General features: G+C 37.5%; 2 protein-coding genes across 2 annotated transcripts in view; both read left to right on the forward strand.

Annotated features, from left to right (window-relative positions):
- The window catches only part of Zfp91 (ZFP91 zinc finger protein), a 30,773-nt gene extending 10,831 nt beyond the window's left edge, over positions 1–19,942 (forward strand). Inside the window, exons 4-12 of the mRNA XM_028770064.1 lie at positions 9,595–9,801; positions 10,020–10,056; positions 10,645–10,746; positions 11,674–11,808; positions 12,530–12,580; positions 12,906–12,984; positions 14,107–14,221; positions 15,192–15,291; positions 15,758–19,942. Of these exons, the coding sequence (XP_028625897.1) occupies positions 9,595–9,801; positions 10,020–10,056; positions 10,645–10,746; positions 11,674–11,808; positions 12,530–12,580; positions 12,906–12,984; positions 14,107–14,221; positions 15,192–15,291; positions 15,758–16,268 (1,337 nt within the window). The 3' untranslated portion in view covers positions 16,269–19,942. The remainder of the gene's footprint in view (positions 1–9,594; positions 9,802–10,019; positions 10,057–10,644; positions 10,747–11,673; positions 11,809–12,529; positions 12,581–12,905; positions 12,985–14,106; positions 14,222–15,191; positions 15,292–15,757) is intronic.
- Cntf (ciliary neurotrophic factor) lies at positions 16,025–22,893 on the forward strand. The gene is made up of 3 exons (XM_028770065.1): positions 16,025–16,130; positions 20,952–21,077; positions 21,974–22,893. The coding sequence occupies exons 2-3, from the start codon at positions 20,964–20,966 to the stop codon at positions 22,460–22,462; spliced, it is 603 nt and encodes a 200-aa protein (XP_028625898.1). The 5' UTR covers positions 16,025–16,130; positions 20,952–20,963; the 3' UTR covers positions 22,463–22,893.
- The last annotated feature ends 280 nt before the right edge of the window (positions 22,894–23,173 follow it).

Here is a 23,173-nt window from a genome sequence, read left to right on the forward strand (position 1 = left end):
TGAGAAATGGCATTGTAACTCTAATTATTGAGCCTTTCTGGGGTGGTTTAAAATGTGTTTCTTATTTGCCTTACTGAACTCTGAACTTCTGAGTCTTTTATCGTTGTCTGGATTTAGTCCCATAAAACGTTGTTGAAATGTGGCTGTGTTGGCTCTTTGTGTGTTCCTTTGACTTTGTGATTAAGCCATTTTTATTTCTCCATAGTCATTTTAGAGATTTTTAAAAGGTAGCATATAATTCTGATACCTTTTTAATTCCATCTGTCCTCTTGAAATTTGAAGAGTGTATTGGTGAATTGGATGTGATTTTAGAGCTCCTTTCCCCTAACCTTTCATTTAAAAATGAAGGCACTGAGATGTAAGGAAATTTTAAATTGGTGTATTGTATTACATAAGAAACCACACTAAATTTAGTGTCTTAAAAATAAATGATTTGATATTTTTCTGAGATGGATGAGTAATTGTTGTTCTTTGGGACTCATTGGGCATTTATGAAATGAGATAACTTTGGAAAGGGCCATCTGGCATATATAGCAGCTGTTGATAGGTTCTCTTGCTTGTAGATGGAGGCTAGACAAGCATCATTGCATGGCAACCTTAGAATAGCTTTGTAAAAGGGAAAGTACCACTACAAAAATAATAATATCTCAGTTATATCACAATACAGTATAGTATAGTTCATCACTAGAATTCTCTGCCTTTGTAGACTTTTTACTTCTCCAATGTTAATGCTTTCACAAGCTGTTCGTTATCACCTATTTCATTGCTAGTCTCCTTATTCTGCTTTTAAAAAATAATTCTTTATTGAGAATTTCATGAAATATACAATGGGATATGATCATTTCTGTTACCCATTTTCTCTCTCCATGCCCTCTCCTAACTGTTCCCAAACCTAGGTCACTGTATCGTCTTCAATTAGAATAAGTTTTTTTGAAACAAGGTCTCAGTCTTGGCTGACCTCAGATTGATGGGATCTTTCTGCTTTAGACTACTAAGTGTTAGGATTATAAGAGTGCCATAAAGCCCTGCTTCCATATAAACATGCACATCTGCAAGTCTGAAGTCAGATATGATAAACACACTTGTAATTCAGCACTTGAGAGGAGTTCAGATCCACCTTAGAGAGTTCGAGCCAACTGAATTATATGATACCCTATCTCAAAGAAAAAAAAAACAAAGTGGAGTGGGGAAGCAGAAAATTCAGTCATGCTACTTACCTACTTGAATTCTTTCCATAATTGTTAAGATAAAATCCAAATTCTGCCAGGATCATCTTAATGTGATGGCTGTCAAGTCTTAAGTCATTTTGGTCTGGCTTTTTACTTCTTTCTTTGGGGTACTTAGGCACCCTTACTTTGTGCTGTTCTAACATCTAGCTATTATTTATCCTTTAGAGTCCAGTGTTTAGTTTATTAAACACTGAGCTAATTGTCAGGTAAAGAGGCCATTAGGTGAACACAAATATAAAAGCTGCTGCTTAAAGAGAAAGCAAAACCAGTCTTTTGATGCATTTTAAGAAATAAAGCTAATTTACCTAATGTCAGTACTGTGAGAGTCAAAAGTAATGGTTGTTTTATTCCAAGCTTTTAATATCACCTAAAGTGTAAGTATATTAAATTCATACTTTTCTATCTTTGCTTTATTGGCTAGTTTATGAACTGAATGGTAATAAACAAAAATAGAAGTCTAATTTAAATGTTAACATTAAATTTATATGTATAAACACATATAGTGTAGTTAACTTAAAATAAGTGAACCATTTGCCTTGGGATTTATCTCAGTTGGTAACTTCCCTTGCATTCTGGAAGACTTTCCAGAGTTCATTTCTTAGCTCACTAAATTATGGTATTGCTCACCTAAATTTCAGCACTCAGAAAGTAGGAACACAAGGATCAGTCTTCCACAACTACAAATACTCAACTTAAGACTAGTAAGTCACTGCACTATGTAGATAATCTTGGCCTAGGTGCTTATCTAGATGTAAATTATCAAATCTGAAGGAAGTTTACATTGACCTCTCCTTTTCAGTAGTTAGGTACAGATACATACAGTAGGAAAGATTTGGACTTTGGACTTTTCTGTACTCTTTCTTCCATAGTGACCTCCATAACTTCAAGTGTGAACATTGAGGAAATTAGTTACTTGATTTTCTTTCCTTGGAATATAAAGATACGACACAATTATTTGGCATGTTTGTGTGAGCTAAATTTAGAGAAATGGAAGTAATTGCTGGCACTAGGTAGGTATTTGAATTTGCTAGTTCTCAGAAAGACAAAATTAAGATATGAGATATTACACTAGCTTCTTACCCAACTAAACACAGCCTGTTTCAACTAAGAACCAGATATTAGGTATATATTTGACTTTTTCTAAGCCTTAATTGGATGAATGGATAACCTGAGAGGCAGAGGACCAAATACTGGGTTACCCTGTCTAATATATTTATTTCATCATGACCAAATGGCTGCAATTCCTGGAATTTTATTTAGCTTCATCTTGCTTCTTAAGAGAATTAGAAAAAATATTCTTCTTGGTAATAGTGTCTCGTCTTTATAGCATTAACCATTCTTGTCAGATTGTCTTAGCTACTCTGGCTTCCTGCTATTAAACCCTTATTAAGATGAAACTTGGCTCTTTTCCTGTTTGGTAATAATTATTTATGATAATGTGTGTATCTTATTGCCAAATCTGTTCTCTTTGTATAGTGAAGTGGTAATTGTGTAGTAAAAAATGTAAAACGTAAATTCTTTGACAGTATATGTGGTCATTTGAAATGAAAATGGCCCCCAGAGGCTCATAGGGAACAGTACTATTTGAAAGGATTGGGATATGTGGCCTTGTTGGAGTAGGTGTGGCTTTTGGGGAGAAGTATGTTACTTGGTGTGGACTTTGGGTTTCAGAAGCCCAACCCAGGTCCTACTGCTTGCCCATCCTGATACAGAACTCTGAGCTACCTCTCTAGCACCATGTCTACCTGCGTGCTGCATGCTTTCCATCATGACAGTAGTAGACAAAATAAACCACTGAATGTCAGCAAGCCCAGTTAAGTGCTTTTTTTTTTTTAAGTTGCTATGGTCATGACAGTTCTTTAAAGCACTAGAACATTGACATTATTATACAGCCATGGATTACTATCTAAATTTTAGATGTTTCCATTATTACCAAAAAGGACCACTACACCATCTAAGAGCAATTATTCCTTCTCTCTCCTACCCTGATAACATTCCCTATCTGAAAAAGTAACTTCTACTTTCTCTGTCTAGATTTTCCTTTTCTAGGTATTTCATATAAATAGAATCATAGAAGGTATGACTTTTGTGTCTAGTATCTATTGCATAGCACACTTTTAAGTATCAAGTTTTTATTATTTGGTTCCTAGCTTCTCCCACTATCTTGAAGGCTTGGGGATATATGAGGCCCGACTAGTATAATTAGGTTACTAGAAACAGGCTTCAAAAATTTAACCCATCCCAGGTTGTAGCTGCAATCTCTATTTTTTCAGTCCACCCTATGAGAATCTGCCTCATGCATCTACTGCCATATCTTCCTGCCATAATAGACTGAAGTCTGTACATTCTCCTCCCTTGCTTTTGTCAGATACTTTGAACAGTAGGCACAAAAGTAACTCATAGCACAGCTGTACAATCTTTTGTTGATTGATAGATATTTGGGTTTTTTACACATTTTGGCTATGGTGAATTGTGATACTATACCATTTCTGTATAAACATTTGATTAAATCCTTGTTTTCACATTTTGACATGTGACTTGTCTTTGCTAAGATAAAATGCCTGAAAAAACAACATACAAAAAGAAAAGATTTATTTTGGCTTTTTATTTCAAAGATTTGCATCTATTGTCCTTTGGTCTATGTTTCTGGGCCTGTAGTGAGGCACAATTATTTTCCCCATTAAAATAGATCCTTTCCTCATATTGTATTATCATGGTTAGAGTTTCTCTACTCCTACTCCTCCCAGTTCCTCCATACCCCTCCCATCCAAATCATTCTCTGTCTCTCATTAAAAAAGAACATAATTCTAAGAGATAACAACCAAAGTAACAAAATAAACAAAAACCATCACATGGAAATTGAACAAGACAATCCAACAGAAGTAAAAAAGCCCCAAGAAAAGTCACAAGAATCAGAGACCCACTCATTCACACATTCAGGAGTCCCATAAAAATACTAACCTGAATGCTATAGTATATATACAGAGGACTTGGTACAGATCCATGTCAGGTCTATGCTACTGCTTTCAATCTCTGTGAATTAATAAGAGCATTGTTTGCTCGATTTAGAAGGCTTTATTCTCCTGGTGTCCTCCATTTCCTCTGGCTTTTGAACTATTTCTGCTTCAGATTCTTCCTTGGAGTTCCCTGAGCTCTGATGGGAGGAATTTGATGAAAACATCCCATTTAAAGCTGTGTGTTCCAAGGTCTGTCTCTGTATAATGTCTGGCTGTGGATTTCTGTATTCCTTTTTATACTCTATAGGAAGAAGCTGCTCTGATGATGGCTGAGTGAGGCACTGGTCTGTGATTGTTGCAGCAGAAAATCATTAGGAGTCTTTTTTTCTTTTCTTTTTTTTTTAAGAATGAAATCAGGTTTAGTGCAATAAATACACAGATCAGTTCTTCTCTGATGTGTTTGTTAATATTCCACATATAACATATAAAGTCACGTGCTGACCATAGGATTAGTACACCTCTGCTACTGCTGAGTTCCAGCAGTGGCCACTTTGTGATCAGCCCATCTCTTTACCAGGGAGAGGACCCAGCTCTATTTATATTTAGTTGTTAGCACATGCTGGGCTGAGGGAATGGTGTCCCTGTACGTATGAATATTCCGTGTGTAATCAGTGACTGCTTGTGTTCACAGGTTCTACATGGGGTCATGGCAGGGTCATACCCATTTGTTGATAGGAATCTTTCAGATATGGGAGAACTGTGTATCCTCAGAACTGCTGGATTAAGCAGTGAGCTCTGTATGAAGAGCGGCAAGACTGATTCCAGGGCTTTGTTGCATCCACCTATTGCCACTGCCAACAGCTCTCGTTCCTGACCTAGGCCATTTGTTCCCTATGACCTGTTCTCCAGCCTTGTAGCCCTGAAAGTTGTGTTTTCTAGACCATCTGAGGTATCTGTCCCATGCAGTTGCAGACAAACTAGAGGTTTTTCAAGAGTTGATGGAAGCAAAAGTCCTGGGGCAGTTCTGTGGGATAGACATTCACGCCAGATGTCTGGCCACTGGACCTCACTAGTCTCTAAATACTGTTTTGCTGTACTAAAACCCCCATGTACTGGGAGTGGGGCCCCTACTTTTGTGATTTCCTGACCCTGAGACATCTGGCTCTGGATTTCATTGGTAGCCAGGGCCTACATACTACAGAAACCACAGGAAAAACATTTTGCAGCTCTTGTCCTTGGTGCGCGCACGTGTGTGTGTGTGTGTGTGTGTGTGTGTGTGTGTGTGTGTGTGTGTGTTGGGGGTAAGTTACATAGACTGTGCCAGAACACTAGGTCCAGAACCTACAGCCCTTGTACTGGGGCCACATCATAGCCTTCCAGGGTCTCTGAGCATTGCAGGGAAAGGTGCACTCTATCTTCAGCTACTTTTCTTTTCTCTTCTTTTCTTTTCTTTTTTTTCTTCTTTTTTCCCAGTCTGCTTTTATACCATTTTAGTGACATGCAAGTATTAAGGTCAGTTCTAGGTTGAGGAGCTTAGCAATATAATAGATGCAAATAGTCAAGGAGTAAGCAAGGCAATAAACAAAGTCCCGTGATCACTACTTCTAAGGGCTTATCAAGATGACCAAAATGTCTGAGCCTACTTCCCTGGCCTAGTCCAAAGTCATTTTCATGCCTGAAGCCTACTTCTTTGTACTAGCCTAAGATTTAGATTCCTGCCTGAAATTATGGGAGTCATTTTATTATTATTATTATTTTTTATTATTATTATTTTAGGATAGTCTCTGGTTTTGGTTGCCAAAGCAGTGTTAGGTATGGTTTCCATCTTGTAAAGTAGGCCTTAAGTCAAATCAGATTACTCCCACAGGTTTTATGCCATCATTGCCCTAGCATAATTTTATAGGCAAGACAGATTGTAAATCAGTAGTTTTATGGCTAGGTTGGTGTTTACATTTCTCTTTTGGTAGTCTACAGAGTACCTTCACAAACCAAAGACACTAAAGCAAAAGTGAAGGTTCTATGTAGACACCAGCTCACCCTCTCCATGTTCAGTAAGTTTTGTGGGAGTTGTTTTCAGCAATGGAGATTTGCTGTCAGTTCAAAGAGAGCAATCTATTGTCTTGTCAACAGCCTGCGTTGTTTTGGGAGGTTTCCATAGGACCCCTTTGACCCACAATGCATCTGAATGTAATCCAGTCCCAGTATTGAAAGCTTTTTTAGTAATAAGAAATAGCTAGCTGGGATTCCATCTTCTTCATTATTTGGAGACTTCATTAGGATTACCTTCATATATTTTAGGAAGTTTACACTGAACTAGGTTTCCATACCACAGCTCAGATACCCTGTAATTCTAGCTATCTCTCCCTGACTTTCCATCCTCAAACCCATCTCTCCTCCTCCCCCCTACCTTATCATCTTGTTCTTACCACCCAGCCTCACTCTCAGTCCACCCATAAAATCTACTTCTCTCTTCCAGGGAGATCCATGTGTACCCACCTAGACCTAACTTATCTGGGTCTATGGATGGCTTCATAGTTATCACTTATTTAACAGCTAATATCCACATATTTGTGAATGAATACAATCTTTATCTTTTGGGATCTGTGGGGTTTTTTTTTCTAGTTCTATCCATTTGCATTTCTAGTTCATATTCCATCTACAAATTTCATAATGTCATTCTTTTTAACAGCTGTAAAATACTTGATGGTGTAAATACCACATTTTCTTTATCCATTCCTCTATTGAGGGATATCTAGATTGTTTCCAGTTTATGGCTATTGTGAATAGAACAGCAGTGAATATGATTGAGCAAGTGTTCTTGTGGTAGGATGCAATGTCTTTTGGGTGTATGCCAACTAGGGATATAAGCTAGATCTTGAAGTAGATGGATTTCCAATTTTCTAAGCATCCACCATATTGATTTTCATCCACTAGCAATGGAGAAGTATTCCTCTCACTCGACATCCTTACCAATTTGAGGAGCTTAGGTTATTGCCATCCTTACAGGTGTTAAATGGAATCCCAAAGTAGCTTTGATTGGCATTTCCCAGATGGCTAAGGATGTTGAACTTTTGTTTCTCTGCCATTTGAGTTTCCTCTATTGAGAATTGTTTAGATCTATACCTCATTTGTTGAAAGTATTATTTATTTTATTTTGAGTTTTGACAGGATTAATTTTCTTGTTTTTTTGTTATTTTTTGTCTTTTTTGACACTAAGTTTCTTGATTTCTTTATATTTTAAGATATTAGTCCTCTATCAGATATAGTTGGTAAAAAATCTTTTCACATTCTGTAGGCTGCTGCTTTGTTATTAGAGTGAAGGAAAATGGCTCTATGGCAGTCAGGAGGAAGGCCTACTTCCTAACAGACAACTTAGCTATGAGTTCTATGTGGATTAAGGTACTGAAGTTGGAGCTCTCATGATTCAGTCACTTCTGAAGGCTCAGCATTGTTCTATGTCTGCTTACAGTGTTCAAGGGTTCTAGTTACTTTGTTCTCTCCAACACTGTTGTTATTACCATTCTAGTCAGACTCTTGCTACCATTGGCCTCTGAGTGCAAAGCACTGTTTACAAGGATTATTCTTATGCCTTAAAATCTAGTAGAATTGGCATTTTTAACATAACATGTTTGTTGGAGTTTCTGTTTCCATGAAGCTTTGTCATACATTTGTATAGTTATCAGAATGATACATAAGACATGATATTACATTGATATGTTGATGACAAATGAATTGAGCCTTTTGTTATTTACATATTTTAAAACCTGGAACTACATAATTTTTAGCAACATTGTAGATGACATATCTTGAACTTTCATTCTTTTTGCTACCTCTATTTCTGGTTCTCTTTCTGAGACCACTTTCTCCATTTAACATGGAGCGAATGGTTAGAATTCCATGAATCAGTTTTTTGGCTCTGTTTTGCATTAATTTTTTTATGAAACAAGGTACTGTTTCGCAATGAAAAATACTTTACTTAGAGTAACAACATCAGGATAAGTGTTGTTCCTAGTATTTGAAGCTTTAGTACTTAATATGATTGGATGAACATTGGTACAAGGGCATCTTACCAAGTGTCTAAGTCAGAAGGCAGTATATTTCAGCAAACTTTAACTGTCTCTTAGAGATGAGTGAGACCTTACATTGAAAACTCCATTGTTGTGATTTTTATCAGTACATACAACAGCCATATTATATTCAGGACATAGCATTTTACCACACAGCTTCCCATCTCTGCCTCTTATATTCTTTCCTCCCTTCCACAATATTCCCTGAGCCTTGGAGTGGATAGCATAGATGTCCTGCATAGGGCTAAGCACTCAGCAGTCACTTATTCTTTGCACTTCTAGTTAGTTAAGGGTCTCTATTAACCTACTACTCACTATAAAAAGAAGCTTCTCTAATCAAGGCTGAGAAAGCATCAAACACTAAGTATAAACATAAATAAAAGCAGTGTGACATGTCTGGTTAGGAAAAGAACAGTAATAGGTTTCCCTTCTTATCCTGGCTCCCTACCAGCAAAGGGGTTTTAAACAGGTTTTCCTTGAGCATAAATTTGCTCTTAAGGAATGAACTTTAAATTCAGTTCAGAAAACAGTTGATCACCCCATAGCAGTCATGCCATTATATAGAAATCGGTATATCTTACCTGGCAAATCAGTTTTATAGAACACAGAGTCCACAACTGGATTAGACTGTTAATAACTTTTCCAGCACATTTCAATCCTATAAAGTTGAATCAGCAGGGGCAAAGCGTCCAGTTCAGTTCCAACCTGATTTTTGTCTTGGAATCAAAGTGGTGTCTTCAGCAGCAGTAGATACTGACCGTTCAGTTCTGGTGGGCAATTGCCCTTGGTTGTTTGGTTTTTTGTTGTTTTTGTTGGTTGTTTGTTTTTTCTCACTGATCTTAATTCATGGTCCTTCTATACTACCCTGAATGATGGATTATTGGAATGCTGCCTACCTCACATGTGTTAGAGTTACTATTGATGTGATAAAACACCATAACCGTGGCAACTCTTATAAAAGAAAGCATTTACCTGGGGCTTACTTAGAGATTCAAAGGTTTAGTCCACTGTGAGCATTGGAGGTCATGCAGGCAGACATGGTGCTAGAGAAGGGGCTGAGAGTGGTACATCCAGATTTAAAAACAGAAATACTAGGCCTGTCTTAAGCATTTGAAACCTCTAAAGCCCACCTCACAGCGAAACATTTCATCCAACAAGGCTATACCTACTCCAGCAAGGACACATTAATAGTTCCACTTGATAATAACTAAGCATTCAAATACAGGAGCCGATGGGGGCTATTCTTTTTTTTTTCTGTTGCTGCTGCTTACAGTTACTAGATTTTTAAGAATGATTATTGGTTAACTAAGCTCTTGAAAAGAATTACATGTTTTCATCTAGATCCCAAGGAAGAGAAAGAAGATGATTCTGTCCTCCCTCAGGAAGTTTCCATTACTGCAACTAGACCTAGTCGGAGCTGGCGCAGTAGTAGCAGGACCTCTGTCTCTCGCCTTCGAGACAGTGAGAACACTCGGAGTTCTAGGTCCAAGACTGGCTCGTTGCAACTCGTCTGCAAGACAGAACCAATTACAGATCAACTTGATTATGGTATGGTGCAAATACATTATTAGGCTTACTTCAGATACCTAATTGGTTCTTTAATCTGAAGTGTAAATGTCTTAATTTGGGGGAAAAGGTAATAATGTGGGTAGAATTTGTTCTAGACACTGTAGGTAGACTCCATTTATAAAACTGCTTTATACAGAAAGTTTACTTAGATCTTTGCTTATGCAAGTGTCTCAATAAATCTTGTTTTAATTTTCTAGACGTTCCAGAAGAACATCAGTCTCCCGGTGGCATTAGGTATAAAGTTTATTTCATACTTATATCTTTGAATACTTCATTGTATCAAATGATTAGGACAAATTCTATTTAATAGAATTTTTGAGCTGTTACTGAAATTAACTTGTTTTAAGTTGTCATACTTACTATTCCACATTTGATCTTGAATGGACCTTAAAAATGTAAAACTTTTAGTTTCCGAGTTCCAAAAGCATGTCTTGAGTAACTTCTGTGGGTGTGTTGGGCACCAATATAAAGTAATGTCTTGCTGAGTGCCTTTCATAGTACTTTGGTAATTTAATGTTGGTTAATTATTGTGTGGCGTGACTAACATATTATCAGACGTAGAATTACAAGGTCAATTCTCTGAGTCTTGGTTCCATTGAACAATTACCTCATTTTTATTTAAAAATGTTATATCATATTTTTGTAGACTTTGAGTTCTAAGTATTACTTGTAGTAAAGTAACTTAGATTGTAGTCCAACCAGATCATAAGGATAGAAATTTTAGGTAATGTGAATTTTTTGGCTATGTGTAAGTAGTCTAACTCAGTCCTATTAGACAATTCTTGAAACCAGAATTTATCATTTTTGTTTGTTTATTTGTAGTAGTGATGAGGAAGAGGAGGAGGAAGAAATGTTAATCAGTGAAGAGGAAATACCATTCAAAGATGACCCAAGAGATGAGACTTACAAGCCCCACCTTGAAAGGCATGTTTGAAATTTTACTGTACTCGCCGTGAAAAAAATATATAGGAATACATTATTGTTTTTGTTGTATGATCAAATAAATATGCAAATAATTTAAGTGAATGTTTTAGAGTTATAACGTCTTTCTTATATAGCCCTCTAATCTATTGAACTTTAATAATATAAACTATACTTTTTAGTAGATACATGCATGTTTTAATAAGGTTGTCTGGAATGCTTAGAATTATTCTGCTTATATCTTATTTTTCCTTGTAATTATAGAGAAACTTGATTTTTATGTTTTCAGCGTGTCTTATTTTGGGTTACTATTGCTATGATGAAACATCATCACCAAAAGCAAGTTGGAGAGAAAGGGGTTTGTTTGCCTTACTTTTCCACATCTATTGTCTATTGCTGAAGAAGGTCAAAAGAAGCATTCTAACGGGGCTGTGACCTCAAGACGAGTGCTAATGCATAGGCAGTGGAAGGGCACTGCTTACTAGTTTGCTCAGCCTGCCCTCTTAGAGAATCTAGGACCACCAGCCTAGGTTTAGTCCCAACCACAATGGGCTCAGTTCTCATCCATGAATCAGTAGTTTAAAAAACTCCCTACAGGCTTGACTACAGGCCAATTCTTATGGAGACATTTTCACAATTGAGGCTCTCTTTTTTCAGATAGTTATAACATCAAGTTGACATAAAACTAGCCAGTATAGAGCAATATTTATCTGTGGAGGCACACACATATGTATGCATGTATATATGCATACACACATCCTTGCTATAGGACAGGGATATACAATTGGTATAAAATTGTAGTTTGTAAGATGAGAATCACAGCTTCAGAATAATGAGATAATGATAAAACCTAAGCTTTAACCTATTATAGACTACCTTTAATGAAACCTTTGTTAGAATATTTGTGTTGAAATGTTTTTCTGTTTTCAGGGAGACCCCAAAGCCACGGAGGAAATCAGGGAAGGTGAAAGAAGAGAAAGAAAAGAAAGAAATTAAAGTGGAAGTAGAAGTAGAGGTGAAAGAAGAGGAGAATGAAATTAGGGAAGATGAGGAGCCTCCTAGGAAGTAAGTAGGCAGTTTCTACTAAAACTGGAAACCTACCAATCAAAGCCACTAGTAGACAGATGCGCGCATGCACACACACATACATCCACATATTTCCAGGCATGGGGCACTTGCATTTAATCCTAGCATTTGGAAAGTGGGGGCAAGCAGATATCTCAATATATGAGTATGATGAAGTCAACCTAATCCATATAGCTAATTCCAGACTAGCCATGGCTACAAAATGAGACTCTCTCTAAAAAACATAAACCCAAATGAGCTGTAGAGACAGTGTCTTCAGGGATACAAGAGAATAGAGAAAACCAGAAAATCTCAAGTGTGTGTGTGTGTTCTCAAAAACTAATAGGTTAAATGATGCACAAGTCTTAATCACACACTTTTTTGCAGAAATAAGATTAAGTGCTTTATTTTCTTCTTGATTGCCTTTTTAAATTAATTGCATTTACATGATGAACATTTTACCATAACTACTTTTCAAGTAATAACATTGAAGTTTATCCAGATATTCCATAGTAATGCCTAGTTTACTCCAAGATAATAAGAGTGAAATTCAAACAAAAGGAATGAAATTACCTCAGAGTAAATCTGGCTTGATGACCAGCCAGATGTGTTTGGTTTTTGTATTGTTGGTTATCCTAGGTGTCTGCCACCTGTTACTTCATTCTTAGAATATGCCTTTTCATCTAGAATATTTAGTCAACTACTCTTTTTTTAATTACAGGAGAGGGAGAAGGCGGAAAGATGACAAAAGTCCACGGTTACCCAAAAGGAGGTGAGACTTAGGTCTGATGTCAGGCATTTGATTGAGTTTCATAAATGAGTGTAGTGTCTTTAAAATTTTACAAATGTGGTTACCTAGTTTCATGATGCACACAGATGGTATGTTTTCATTTTCATTACATGGTGCTGAGTTGTCTCAAATCCTTAGTGCTTTTTACCTCTTAGTAGCTTGCTAACTTATTCATGTTGTTGTTAAACCATCAAACATTTGGCAGTTTGATTACTTGTGTACAAATTTTGTGGAACTTATTATCTATTATCACAGTATGTATAGAATACTACTTCTGTTGCTAATTCTTCTGACATTCTGGCATTAGAAAAAAGCCTCCAATCCAATATGTTCGTTGTGAGATGGAAGGATGTGGGACTGTTCTTGCTCACCCTCGCTATTTGCAGGTCAGTAAAGTTGTTATACATGACAGTCTTTATACAGTGTCTATTACTTGTCTCCTAAGATGTCACTTTGAATGGAATTTGTAAGCATTGACATAAAATACAAGGAAAAATGTGCCTAAGTATAAAATTATATATAAGTTGTCTCTATTCTACTTGTACTGATTTGATAGAATACCGAAGACTAGCGATATAAAGAAGAAATTTATTGGCTTTTGATTCTGAGTTCCTTACAAGTCTTAAGAATGTGGCACCAGCATCTGGAAAGGGGTCTTCTCAGTGTGCAAGGCTGAGGAACAAGAAGGAAGCATGAGGAGAAAATAAGGAACTGAGTTCAGTTTGTTAAAAATGTTAATCCGTCTGTGGGGACAGAACATTTAAGTATATCTCAGCATTATTGCGTTGAAGACTTGAGTTTTCAGCACAGGAACTTTGGAGGATACATCTAAACCTTTGCCCATTTTTATTAAATAATAGTAATAATAAAGGACTGAAAACCTGGAACCCACGTACAAGACTTTCAGATTCTTACAGTGTTTCAGTATTTCCCAAAATGGAATAGCAGATTGTTGCAACAATACACACAGAACAGAATAATAGATTTTAGCTTTAATATATATTAGGATAAAATGATTATAGCATTCAAACTAGTAATTTGTTTGAGATAGTACAAAATGGAAGATTTTTTTTTTTATTTTTGATATTTTTTTCCTTAAGTTAATAGATACTTCTTTTATTGGTTGGATTTCTGATTATGTGTAAGTCTGGCATGAAATGGGGATGTGAAATAGTGAAATATTGCTTAGAAATGCCTGTTAGTCTTTAGCAAACAAGTATAAGACTATGGCTTACTTTTGGATTATGATTCTATTACAGTAATTGTAGCTACTATTTTTTGTTTGGGACATGTAATGTGCCATTTGACATGCCCATTATTGTAGTTTTATTTTATAAATGAAAACTAGAACTTGAAATGTTTTAAGTACATTCAAGATGACATTGCTAGTGAGTGACAAGAGCAGGTTAGGATTTTTCTCTTCTACTTTTCCTTTACTTAGTAAAAAAAGAAGAAGGTAGAGAAAACTTACTTTTTTTTTCCTTTTTCCTTTCCTTTTGCCATTTTAGCACCACATTAAATACCAGCATTTGCTGAAAAAAAAATATGTATGTCCCCATCCTTCTTGTGGACGACTCTTCAGGCTCCAGAAACAACTTTTGCGACATGCGAAGCATCATACAGGTACATTTCTAAGTAAAAGGTTTACCAAATAGCCAAGCAAACTGCACTTGGGTATATAGACTGATAATAAAGTAAGATTTTCTAGTGCAGGTCTTCTTAAAAGAACCTAGTTGGCAACCATGGGAGAAAGTTACGAAAATAAATTTTAACAAAATATAAACATAAAAATTTAAATATGACATTTTTTAATTGGGCTTGGTCACACATTTATAATCAGAGCACTGGTAAAACTGAATCAGGAGTTTGAGTTCCCAGCTAGACTGGACAATATGAATAGAACCTGTTTCAAATGGTGAAGGTAGAAAAGATGTAGGATCTCATTAAGAGGTCCTGGCTGGCTTGAAACTCACTGTGTAGACCAGACTGGCCTCAAGTTCTCAACAAACAGTCCTGATAAAGTCTCCCAAGTATTATAATTGACACTCACTGATATTCTAGTGTAAATAGCCTTGTTAGGATAAAGCACTTGCACTGAAAGAAAGAGGACCAGAGAGAGATCAGATATCCTAGAACTCATATAAGAGCCAGATGGGCATGGTGGCTGCCTGTAATCCTAATACTTGGGAAACAGAAATAGTATTTCTAGGGCAATCTGACTGGCTAGCTGAAATCAGTGCTTTCTGGGTTTCACAAGCAATCCTGCCTCAATGTCTTTATTTAGATATTTAGTTTTCATCATCAGGGTCTTTTACCTCCATATCTAAATATTTTAGTTTCTTTAAGGCTATTGTGAATGATCCCATTCATTATCTTATTCTTTGTTGCATAGAAAGGCTGCTGCTTGATGTGTGGGATAATAATCAAACATTTTTTGGTGTTAAATTTAGCTTCCTCAAAATACTTCCTCACTGTAAAGAGTGTGTTGTGTGCTATGGAGTGACTGCCAGAAGACTTGCTCACCTGCAAACTGCAGAAAGTACTTAGCAGGTGCCTTAATATGGAGCATTAACCACATTACTTTTCTTCTTAGACCAGAGGGATTATATCTGTGAATATTGTGCTCGGGCCTTCAAGAGTTCCCACAATTTGGCAGTACACCGGATGATTCATACGGGCGAGAAGCCATTACAGTGAGTGTTTACTTACTAGTGAACATCTAGGTAGAAGTGCAATTATCTGACATAGATTTGTCCCTTAAAAACATTTCAGTTGACACTGCTATTTACTTTTACTAAATTAAAAACTAGATACTTATTAGAGAATTCTTTGTTTCCTTTTTCTTTGCTTTACTGTTCTTTTTAAATGTGTTTTAATTAGTTTGAGAATTCTTCCTTAACCACTTTCCACCAAACCCAACCCCCCTATGAATGCAATTTATGCTGCCTGTGTGCTTGAGTATAGATAGGACTATCCACTGGAGTGAAGCATGCTTATTTTGTTGTTTCTTAAACAAAAAAAAAAAAAAAAAAATTTGTTTTTAGTTAGTTTTTTTCTAATTCTTCATAAGTATTGTATGGATATGTAAGTTTTTCAGTTCTTACCTGGCCCTTGATTTAAGATTCTCTGCTTGATCATTTACTTTTGGATTTCCTTTAGATGTGAGATCTGTGGATTTACTTGTCGACAAAAAGCATCTCTTAATTGGCACATGAAGAAACATGATGCAGACTCCTTCTACCAGTTTTCTTGCAATATCTGTGGCAAAAAATTTGAGAAGAAGGACAGTGTAGTGGCACACAAAGCAAAAAGCCACCCTGAGGTGCTGATTGCAGAAGCTCTGGCAGCCAATGCGGGTGCCCTCATCACCAGCACAGATATCTTGGGCACTAACCCAGAGCCCCTGACACAACCTGCAGATGGTCAGGGGCTTCCTCTTCTTCCTGAGCCCTTGGGAAACTCAACATCTGGAGAATGCCTACTGCTAGAAGCTGAAGGGATGTCAAAGTCGTACTGCAGTGGGACAGAACGGGTGAGCCTTATGGCTGACGGGAAGATCTTTGTGGGAAGTGGCAGCAGTGGGGGCACTGAAGGGCTGGTCATGAACTCGGATATACTCGGTGCTACCACAGAGGTTCTGATTGAAGATACAGACTCTACTGGACCCTAGTGCAAAGGAAGACTTTGGGTACTGGGGCAGTGCAGACTTTGTATTTAAAAGATAAAAAGGACAAAAAAAATTTAAAGCATTTAAAAATCTAGTAAAATAACTGAAGGGCCTGCTCTTTGCATTGTGGATCACAACACACACACACACACCATCCCCATTCCCTGAACTCCTTTTCCTCATCCTTAAATATTGATGTAGCCTTTACAAGAAAGGTTGATAAAAAAAAAAAAAAAAGCAGCAACATACTAGGTTCCAGCCAGCAGCAGACTTCCTGCTCATTGGCAGATCTTTTTTTCCAACCTATAACTCTGATGTGCTCTGGATCAGCTTTGAACTCATAATAATAGTATATTACTATCATCTAAATCTTTTCTCCTCTACTACTGCCCTATGGCTCTGGCTTCTCCCCACTGCAACAACCAACACTTACCCTCAAATATTATATAATTCTATTTTCTGGAGGCTGGCAGCTTGACTTGGCACTTTAGGGCCCCTTGGTAGGATGCTGTTAAAACAGCACACATCTCTCACCCCTCTTCCATTACTCACTGGGTTTGGGGAAGGAAGGATACATGGGGACCACCTCCCTCCCTTTCAGTGGATCCCAGCACCTCAGTTCCCCCCACTCCTGAACCTCCATAATGCTCTTAATGGTGCTCACTTGCTTGGAAGCAGGCTCCCAAGAGAGGGGACTGCCCTTTGTACAGTCTTTCTGGCTGTAAGATAGGGCTCTATGTCAGTGAGAAAAGTCCCAGGCTAATGGCAGGAATTTGCACTTTGAACATGTGTGTTTTTGTGTTGTGGAACCTGAGATTCCTTATTTATTAATGGAAAGTCTGATTTTTGGGGGGAGGGTCTTTGTTGCTATGTTTTGTGGGGCTGGGAGAGTAGATTATTCTGACATGGGATCCTTCCTACAAGAGGTACTTTGAAGGCAAGGCTTAGAGTTAAAGAAGCACAGCCAGCCTCTAAAATCATAGTTCTCCAGTGGCCTTTAAAGAAAGCTGGTCCTCAGCACTAACCAGAATCACTACAGTAGCCTAGTGCTTTTTTGAAGCCTTAGGGAAGTTTGATAGGTTTGTGGTAACTAGTGTGCTCTTTGAGATTTTAAGAGCATTTGAGATACAAGAATTTTGAGGGGATGAGGAATGTTGGTCAAGGTCTGAATCACACACAAAAGATTTTCTTCTGTGAATTTATCTTCTCTTGTCTTCACCATTTCTTTGCATATATATTCCTGCTGGCCCCTTGTTTTGATTTTGATTTTTTTTGTCATTGGTCATTCCAGCTCTCAGTTAGTGGAAGACCAGACCCTGTCATTCATGAAGGAACAAAATCTAAAAGTTCTAGAGATTTGGTTAAGAGTAAACTGTTCTGTCTTATGTCCTCTTTAAAAGAGAGAAAGCTTCAATAGACAAAAACAAAAGTGAAAATCTGTACGATAATGTTTTTTGGCTTTCCCTGGAATTATCTATTTTCCTGCAAGTAGAGACTTTAATTCCTCGTGGATTGTTTATTGCTGTCATTGGGAGACACGGATCGTGTTTTTACATGCTTATACCTCTCAGAAAACTAAAACCCTAATTGAACTCAGTTTTTGAAAATTAGAAGTGCAGTTCTTCCCTGTGTACTTCAGAATCAGCCATTGAAGACTTGGCCAGTTGTTGTCAGAAATACATGATGACTATTGGGAAAAATAAGAGACTGACTGAGAACAAAATAAGGAACAGCTTGTTTTTCACAAACACTAAAACTGTGGAGTTTATTGAATTTTCTACGCTTGATTGTTTTTTTTTCCCCAAAAAGAGAATAACAAAATGTCATCTCTGAAAGACGCTTACTGTACACCCACCTATGTCAGTGTTTGGGATGCCAGGGAGGAGGGAGGAAGACACCTACAGGAACAATCTAAACACATTATTGTTTCCTCTAGAGTGTTGCAGACTTAGCCATCCCTCCCATGTGAGGGGAGAAAAGGCATGAAGATAGGCTTCCTGCCCCACAGAGTTTGCAGTTGACTTTGGTACATTGCATAGATTTGAAAATACTGTTAAGAGTAATTACAAATGGATCTGCAACAAAGTTGCTCCACTTGATACTGTTTATCTAGTATCTGTCTCCTACACATACCCTTTGTTTTATTTAGATTGTCTCCATAAATTAGAGTGGCTATTCATCAGATAGAGCCACCCACAGAAAAGCAAACTGCATTGTAAACATCTCGTTTTTCTGGGATGTGGGAAAATATGTTCTTTTCTGTACTTCCCTCCCCATAAAAAGCAACTAGTTCTAATATTTAGAAACTTCCTGTCCTCTCATTGAGGGTGGGATGGGGTATAAAGGGGGCTGGGTCATCTTAGCTGCTGTCTGTTGACAATAAGTTATTTTAGCAGTTTGCAATAAATTTTTCATGAACTTCATATTTTTCTTTTTGAGAGCTAGTGCTAGCATAGTAAAAGTCTGTATGAGCAAGCTAAGCCCCATTCCCATTTCCTCTTTTTCCCATGCCACTCATTTAATCTTGAAAATAGAGATTTCATACTGATGTTTTGTTATCTATTAAGTAGTCACACCTCCATCTTCAATTGGCAATTCTAAATTTTTAGATATAGTTGTGATAATCACTCGGTATTTCTGGGAGTTATGCACCCTCCTTGCTTGGATTGCTAGCATATTTTGCATAATTAGACCCTAACACATTTTACACGGTTTAGTCAGACACTGGCTGGGAGTCCTGGGAATGAGCAAAGAAAACATCAGCATAGAGCACTTGGACCTCCCTTGAACCTGTTTGAGGGAAGAACATGAACTATATACCACCAACCTAAGTGAGATCTTACAGCCTTGCTGCAGGACTAGTTTCCCTCCTGTCTATCAATTTTCCAGTATACTCAAGAAATTTGGAAAATTGTAATGGGGCAATTGTATTTCCTAAAACTATTTGCCTGTTGAAATGTGCAGGACCCTTTTCCTGTGATGAGAGATAGGTGGTTACTTGATCTAGGTTTAAAAGTTATGTAAAAGAAAAAAATTATAATAAAAGGGATACTTTGCTTTTAAAATCTTGTTTCCTTTTAATCTAGGTAATCATATTCAAAATAAGTATGTAAAGAAGAAAAATAAAAGTTGTCTTCCTGGAAGCAACTGGTCTTCCTTGGTTGTACTGAGTTAGTCATGCGAGGGTAAAACAGTTGATGCTGCTAAATGAGGAAAACAGATGCCCCTGGGGTAGGCTTTTGTATGCTGCTATTTGCTCTTTGTTAAGAGTTGGGAAGCGCTTCTAATATGGAGAGGCCTTGTAGCTTTGTGTTTGGCAGACTCCAAATGTTGTTTTGGTTGCTTTCTAGGGGATGTTAAGGATACTATGAAGTATAGTTTATTCTGATAATGACAAAACTGGTTGCATTTAACACCAGTGCTTCTTAACAAAGCTTTTATGTCAAGTTTTAACTTAGAAAACATAATCCAACCTTGCTAAAAAGTTCTATGGCAGCCGTTTCTCATTATTGTTCACCTACATCAATTTTCTACTGAGATGACAAGTGTTTGATTTTCTTGGCAATATCTGATATAAAATAGGGACATTCACTGACCTATTTCGGGTTAAAACTTTGAAACTTCAGCCTATTAACATCACCCACTGAGTGCAGTACAATAGACTGAAAGATCTGTAAGACCTTTTTAACTCTTTTGTCTTCATTTCAAAGCCTTGTTCATTCCCTTGCTAAGCATGGAGTATGACTGGGAAGAAAAAGAAGCATGTTGTCACTTGAGTAAAAGTGCCTGAGAAATGTTACCAAGTTGGGTTGGGTGTTTCCTTTGGGAGAGAACAGGCCTAAACAGTGTCTTTCACATCCTGTAGCTACCAGGAAGGCACCATGATTGAGATTAGAGATGCTCCTTTAGCTAATTTTTTAAACAAGTCTAAACCTTACAAATAAAGGGAACGGAAAGATGGCTACAAAGGACTTGTATCATGTAGACTTTGTTTCTTGCACATATCAGGAGCTACCCAAAGAAACTGTAAAGTCAGTGGGAAATGGGGAAAAATAAAGCCAAAGACCAGTACAGAAATGTGAATCTAGTTTGTTGTGTTAATTTCTTAGATAAAAGTTTGTTATATCAAATGAGAAAACTATTTACACCCAAAAAATACTAATATTCAGCCCAGAATTACTCAAGAATCCAGTGAAGTTTAAATGTGTAGCATAATATGACTCATTTAATAAATGACACCTATTTCAATTCTACATTTTGCCAGGTTAAAACAAATTAAAATAAAGTGAGCATAGAAAGCAGAATAGTAAAATCAAATCATATGTGTAAATACCAGACTACATTAGGCAGGGGTGGGTGTCATAAGGATTAGTGTGATAGTGACCTTGTTGCTAAGTACAAAACCAAAACAATGACATAAAAACAAGTGCTAAGTACTGAGTGGAGGAGAGATGGAGGCAGACGCTGCGGGAAAAAAAAAAAGACTGATTAAAAGGGCCCTTTGATTCCACAGGCACAAAATCCACAGCCAGGAATTTGCTGCCACCTCTGAGTCAGGCAGGGGGTGGGGATGGGGGTGCACAATCCCATTAGAGAATGCCCAGTAGATTTAGTCTGTGGGAGTCACATTTCTTATTTGGACTAGTGAAGACAGAAGCAAACCAGCTCACTTGTTTCCTGGGACAGTTGATTTAGGGGATGGCTTTCGCAGAGCAATCACCTCTGACCCTTCACCGCCGGGACCTCTGTAGCCGCTCTATCTGGCTAGCAAGGAAGATTCGTTCAGACCTGACTGCTCTTATGGAATCTTATGTAAGTTATCTATTTTGCTGTTGTCTGGTTGTCTGTTTTCAACTCTTCTAGCCCAACTCTTAACCATCATGTTCCAACCCTATAACTAGTTATGAAAATTCTAGTATGTATGTATGTATGATATATCTCCCTAGTCAATCATATATTAAACACCAATTTGACATGTTCTTTCCCTTGAGAAAATTCACATAACCTTACTGTCTCTATCCAAGCTGTTTAAGGTGGACAGGTCCTTCCTTAAGTGAGAATATACATTATTTGGTTGCCTTTTTTCTGAATCCTGCCAGGGTAGACAATAGGCTTTAGTTCTTGGTTCTTCATAGAATTTTTTGAAGCTTAGAAATAAAAAGGTTATAGGATTGATTAAGAAAAAACTATATATAGAATTTTAGAAAAGTGTATAGTTGCCCTCTGTACAGTGTAAGCTACCTACATTTTAGTATTCCACATCAGAATATTGTGACTAAATAGATCTGTCAAAAAGCATCTTGGGAAAATGTCAAATTAACCACAGTTCTGGGCTTGTTTTCTCATAAAGGGCCACTGTCTAAAGACCTACTGTGGTAATATTCCAGGCCTATGATCAAAGTTATAAATTTAAGTTCTCTAAGAATTCATAAATTTTGAAAAGCCTTATCAGTTATGAGACTCAGGTGCTTACCTTTTTAAAATCTAGTTGTATTCTAAAGGATTGGTTTCACCTTGGGAGTGGACACTGGGGATAAGGAAATTCAGGCAGTGCTGTGGGATCACGACTCCCCATATGAAGGGTTTCCATTCTAGACATTTTCTTTACAACTTGGATCATTGACTATGGAAGTCAAGGAAATTGTATTTGTGGTTGAAGAAGGAAATGAGATGATAAGGAACATGTGTTTTGCTATATCCTTGGCCAGGTAAAACATCAGGGCCTGAATAAAAATATCAACCTTGACTCAGTGGATGGTGTACCAGTGGCAAGCACCGATCGCTGGAGTGAGATGACTGAGGCAGAGCGACTCCAAGAAAACCTCCAGGCTTACCGTACCTTCCAAGGGATGTTAACCAAGCTTTTAGAAGACCAGAGAGTACATTTCACCCCAACTGCAGGTGACTTCCATCAGGCAATACATACTCTTATGCTCCAAGTTTCAGCCTTTGCCTATCAGCTAGAGGAGTTAATGGTGCTTCTGGAACAGAAGATCCCTGAAAATGAGGCTGATGGGATGCCTGTCATGGTTGGAGATGGTGGCCTCTTTGAGAAGAAGCTGTGGGGCTTGAAGGTCCTTCAAGAGCTTTCACAGTGGACCGTGAGGTCTATCCATGACCTCCGTGTCATTTCTTCTCATCACATGGGAATCTCAGCACATGAGAGCCCTTATGGGGCCAAGGACAAGCAAATGTAGCTGTTAGCTCTTGCCTCTGTCTCCCTTTTTGATCTAATGGAGTATTACTAGTTCCCTGGGGCCTAATTTGCTCAGCATCAATTTTGGAAAACCTTAGATCACTGGTATTTCATCAAGTAGGGTTGACCAACATATGAACAGAAGATATACATAGTTATTCTGACTATGCATATGTGTGCATATGTTTTTGTTGGCATTGGTGGTATAATAAAGTATGATAAAGAGGGACACTATCCTGCCACTTTAGTGCTTTACCCTTCCTGATACTAAGTAACCTTTCTAGATGTTTAACAGTCTTACAGGCAGAAGAGAAACTAGTTTTGGTTGTAATTAGTTCCGGTTGACTTATGAAAAGACTGAATTAACAAATTGGAAGTCCTAGACTACCTTCTTTCAAACCACCCTAATAAAAAGAACATTGCTGTGCAGAGGCAGTGAGTGTGCTGTGGGCTTTGTATATTCTGTGCAACTTTACATCTTTGTCATGGAGGTGAAAATGTGATCTTGCAATGTATCCTAGCATTGAAAAGCAGTCCCTGTTACACATCCTCAGGAGTCAGCAGCATCCCACCATGTTAAAGGAAGTATTTGTTGCCCACACTGGGCAAAGAACAGCAATTGCATATCTTCAGATTACATTTGAGAAAGAAAAGGAAAAAAAAGGGGGGGGGGCTGCAGTACTTCCATACTTGGGGCTGAGGATATGAAGTA

The sequence above is a fragment of the Grammomys surdaster genome, unplaced genomic scaffold (genome assembly GCF_004785775.1).
Source record: "Grammomys surdaster isolate TR1022 unplaced genomic scaffold, NIH_TR_1.0 198, whole genome shotgun sequence".
Classification (NCBI taxonomy): domain Eukaryota; kingdom Metazoa; phylum Chordata; class Mammalia; order Rodentia; family Muridae; genus Grammomys; species Grammomys surdaster.

Coding starts and splice junctions, on each gene's coding strand:
- Cntf (XM_028770065.1), top strand. CDS start 20,964: ATGGCTTTCGCAGAGCAATCACCTCTGACCCTTCACCGCCGGGACCTC. Junction 21,078..21,973: donor CTGCTCTTATGGAATCTTAT/GTAAGTTATCTA, acceptor ATCCTTGGCCAG/GTAAAACATCAGGGCCTGAA.